This window comes from Trachemys scripta, chromosome 5, assembly GCF_013100865.1.
Source record: "Trachemys scripta elegans isolate TJP31775 chromosome 5, CAS_Tse_1.0, whole genome shotgun sequence".
In the NCBI taxonomy this organism is placed as follows: domain Eukaryota; kingdom Metazoa; phylum Chordata; order Testudines; family Emydidae; genus Trachemys; species Trachemys scripta.
Window position 1 is genome coordinate 71271125 of NC_048302.1, and position 3941 is coordinate 71275065.

Here is a 3941-nt window from a genome sequence, read left to right on the forward strand (position 1 = left end):
GTAAATCTTGTTTTTCCCTCCCAAATCCCTTGCCTTGTTCACTATTTCTTACTTGAGGTAAAAATTACCTGTTACATAATCACTTATAGCAAAGCTCTAAGCTTCCTTTGCGGACTCTCAGTCCTAGCCCATTGAGGTGGCTGGAATCAAAGTTAGAGTCTTCTCTATATAACCCTATACAACATCTTTCTCGTTCCGGGCTTCCCGTGCAGTCACCTCGGGAAAAAGATAGCTAGCTCTGGTTGCAGGAAATAAGCGCCAAGAAAGATTTAATCAATTCACAACACTTCTCTCTCCCTCACGCACACTTTTAAATTACAATTTTAATATCCAAACTCCTAAAATTATATTTCAAGTGACTCGTGTTTCAAGAGTTCTTATTAATGTAGGAATGTTGTCTTTCTTAGGAAAACATGTATATCAGTAATTCTGATTTGATCAAGGTTTGTACCTATGTCCATTTCCCGTTAGCATTAAATCTCATGCCTGGAAAACAGTATCACAAGGAATTTATATTTAGCGTAACTGTATTTTTTCCCTTTAACACGCGCACAGCTGGTGAGATCCTCCCCCCCCTTTCACTCGATGACTTGCTTAAAATAAACTTAGAGGCAATCTTTATAATTTAGTTTACTTCCGAATATCTTAAATATTATGAAAACTATAACAACGTTGTTATTTAAAAACATTTGAGGTATAAAACATAAAAAGATTTTTTTGTAAAAAACACACACAGTGGTTTATTGAATACTTACAACGTTTACACCTTCAATATTAATTAAACTCCACTTTTTCCCCCCTTAAGGACGGAAGTGCACATAACAAATAGCTGCTGAAAACATTTTCAAATACTGAACGACCACAACAAAATTACCATAGTAAATACCAAGCCAACTGAAACATTGGTGCAACTGTTTCTGTTGAAATATAATTTTATAATCCCATGAATATTTATATCCAAAAGGCCATGTATTAAAGATACACTTCACATACACACTAATGCCAGGGAGTCTTCCCCCCCTTTCTTTTCTATTTTTCCCCGTGCGTTCTATACAAACAGAGAAATAACATTCACGAAACTATTGAGACGACATTACCCCTTACCAAGTTGGAGTTTCCTCTTCATATTAAAATATGGAATGCTTTTCTTCGAATATCCACATTTTGGGGGGTGGGGGAGAAATTGCACATAAATAAACTGGATGATTCCAAATACAAAAAGTCCCCTCAGATCAAATCTCTCTAATGAGTCTAGGAGATTTCCTTGAGTTCTTCAGTCTTGCAGCACTCACTGCTTGAGCTCCAAAGCCCAGACATGTTGCGGCCAGCCAGTCCTCCCTTTGGTTTTCTTATCGTTGCTGCTAACTGTGCTTTTCAATATTTCATTCTGGGAAGACAACGTGCAAAAAAAAAAAAAAAAAAAAAAAAAAAAGAGAAACAAAGCAGAAGTTTAGAAATTATATTCCTTTACCTTTTACGTAACCTCCGCCACCCACTCCTTGTCTTCTTCCCCCTCAGAAGAGAGAAATCTAAAGCTGGCGATAGAAATCTACAAAGATCTATGCAGCCTCCTGCAGAGGCCTCCAAGCTACATGACTTTCGGCTAGAAAACCTGACAAACAAACGCCCGTTTACGGGCTTTTCGTAGAAAGCTGCGGGTACTTTAAAAAAAACCCCACACATCGGTTTATATGTTTCGTTCTTTGCAAAATAGCGACTGTGCTGTTAGTTTGCACCGATCGCGATTGTGGCAAGCGCGGCTCATTTCCAAACGTAAACAAAGCTTCTTCGGGTTAAAAAGCCACCTACAGCAATAGTCAGAATAATCACAGCCTGCTTTTCATTGTGGGCTTCTTCAGGGTTAAGCGGCCCTCTCCGATCAGATCTCATGAGTGCATATTTTATTTCAAATATAAATTACATTTATATATCATATGGTATACACACACACACACTTGAGGTTTCAGTGGAACATTAACTTATAAGAAGACCCGAATTACAAGTAGGTCAATGATGAACATTCTAGCTAATGTCAGCATACCACTAAATAACAGCATTGTGAATATATTATGAGAAGTGCACATCCATTCATATGAGGCCCGATCCTGTTGTGTTCATTGAGGTCAAATCCCTATCGAAATCAGTGGGAATTTTGCCTGAGTAAACCATTAGGCCTACACCAAGAGTTAACATCCACATAAAAAGTTACTTCGCCTTAAATTAAAAGAAAACAAAACAAAAGAAAAGAAAAAGAAAACAACAATAAACAAAACAAAACAGCATAAATCACAATCAAGAATAATCTACAGTGAAACGGTGGGGCTGTGCATTATTTGTCAAGCATTATTTAAAACTGTGCTGGAGTTAAATTCAAGTGGTACATGCCTTCCCTATGAGCAGAGTTTCTTTTATTTGAACAGATTGCAGGGTGCTTCTGGGTTATGAAAGGTTGCTTGTGGACAGGACAGAATTATTATTAGAAATTGTAATTCAAATAACACCGTGTGGGGAATGGAGTAGAGGAGGTACTGAAGGGATGCTAATGTAAAATAAACTATTCAACACTATAATTTATGATTAAGACAATCGTGTGCAGCTGCAAGGAATGGTTTAACTATTATAATCTGACCCTACATCCGATTTTGCTGCAAGCTATCTCAATTCTATCACACAGCAGATGCCAGTTTCCCATCCCAAATACATTTAAATTTTAAAATCACCCCATGTCACTTGGGGCTCCTGCACCGAAGTGAATTAAGTCTTCACTTCCCTTTATCAGTGATAACATATATGGTTATGGGTACATCCATTAATACAGATTATAGGTACGCGTACTTGTACACACCATATATCATACACGGAAACCCCATAAACATTCATTCATATCCATTAACTAAGGCACACAGTATATGTTACCTACATCAACTTTCCTACACTCAGCGCTAGTATATTGGGTGTGTATGTGTGTGCAGTGTAATAGCATGATGTATTTAATTTGGGATACATTCTGTGGGATCTGGAATGGAGCCTGGCTGACCAAGCAGCCTCTCCCCAAGCCAGATGTGCCCAACACATCCGGAAGAAAGGACGAGCCCAGAGTAATCCCTCGCAAACAACAACAGCCTCCCCCTGTGGATGTACTGACCAGCTCTTTCTTCCTCTTCTCCTCCTTCACGTCTGTCTTCTTGATCTCTGCCTTGAAGGCCTCCGCCTCCCCGTTCTGATCGTCCTTGGCTAGCAGGTCCATGAGGTAGGCGATGTAGCTGGTGGCCAGGCGGAGGGTTTTGATCTTGGACAGCTTGGTGTCGGCAGGCACGTTGGGGATGCACTCCCGCAGCTCGGCGAAGGCGCTGTTGATGCTCTGAGTCCTGCGCCTCTCCTTGCGGTTAGCCGTGCCCCGGCGCTTCACGGGCCGCGGCCCCCCGAGCCCGGGCGGCCCGCTGCCCGGCGGCCCCCCGCCGTAGTGGGAGTGGTCGATGCCCGGCGCGCCGCTGGCGTACTCGGGGCTGTAGGACAGGGCCATGCTGTAGTCGGGGGGCGACATCTCCGGGTGGCTGCTGATGAGCCAGCCGTGGAAGTAGGGGTTCTCCTCGTGGCCGCAGCGGCTGGCGGCGGCGGCGGCGGCGAAGGGGTAGCCTTCATGGTGCACCACGGAGTGGTGGGGGAAGCCCCCCACCAAACTCATCCCCGAGCCCTCGCGCACCCCACCCCCGCCCCGGGACCAAGCCTCCCCCCTCCCGGCCCGCTGCCTCAACCCGCCCTTCGCCGCGGTCGCTCCCCCGCCTCTTCTCAGCGCCTCTCCGGCCGCCGGCTCCCCATAGGGCGCTGCAGAGTCCCGCTCAGAGCCAGCGCGCTCCCCGATCCCCGGCCGCTCATGCGGCGCGTCTCCTCCGCGCGGGGCCTGGCGCTTCGGCGCGCCGACAAAATGGCTCGAACCCCGC

General features: G+C 44.8%; 1 protein-coding gene across 1 annotated transcript; it reads right to left on the minus strand.

Annotated features, from left to right (window-relative positions):
• Positions 1–712: 712 nt before the first annotated feature.
• On the minus strand, positions 713–3719 carry HAND2 (heart and neural crest derivatives expressed 2). Its single transcript, XM_034770684.1, has 2 exons — positions 3146–3719; positions 713–1387 (listed from the first exon to the last, which is right to left on the minus strand). The coding sequence occupies exons 1-2, from the start codon at positions 3683–3685 to the stop codon at positions 1289–1291; spliced, it is 639 nt and encodes a 212-aa protein (XP_034626575.1). The 5' UTR covers positions 3686–3719; the 3' UTR covers positions 713–1288.
• Positions 3720–3941: the final 222 nt, after the last annotated feature.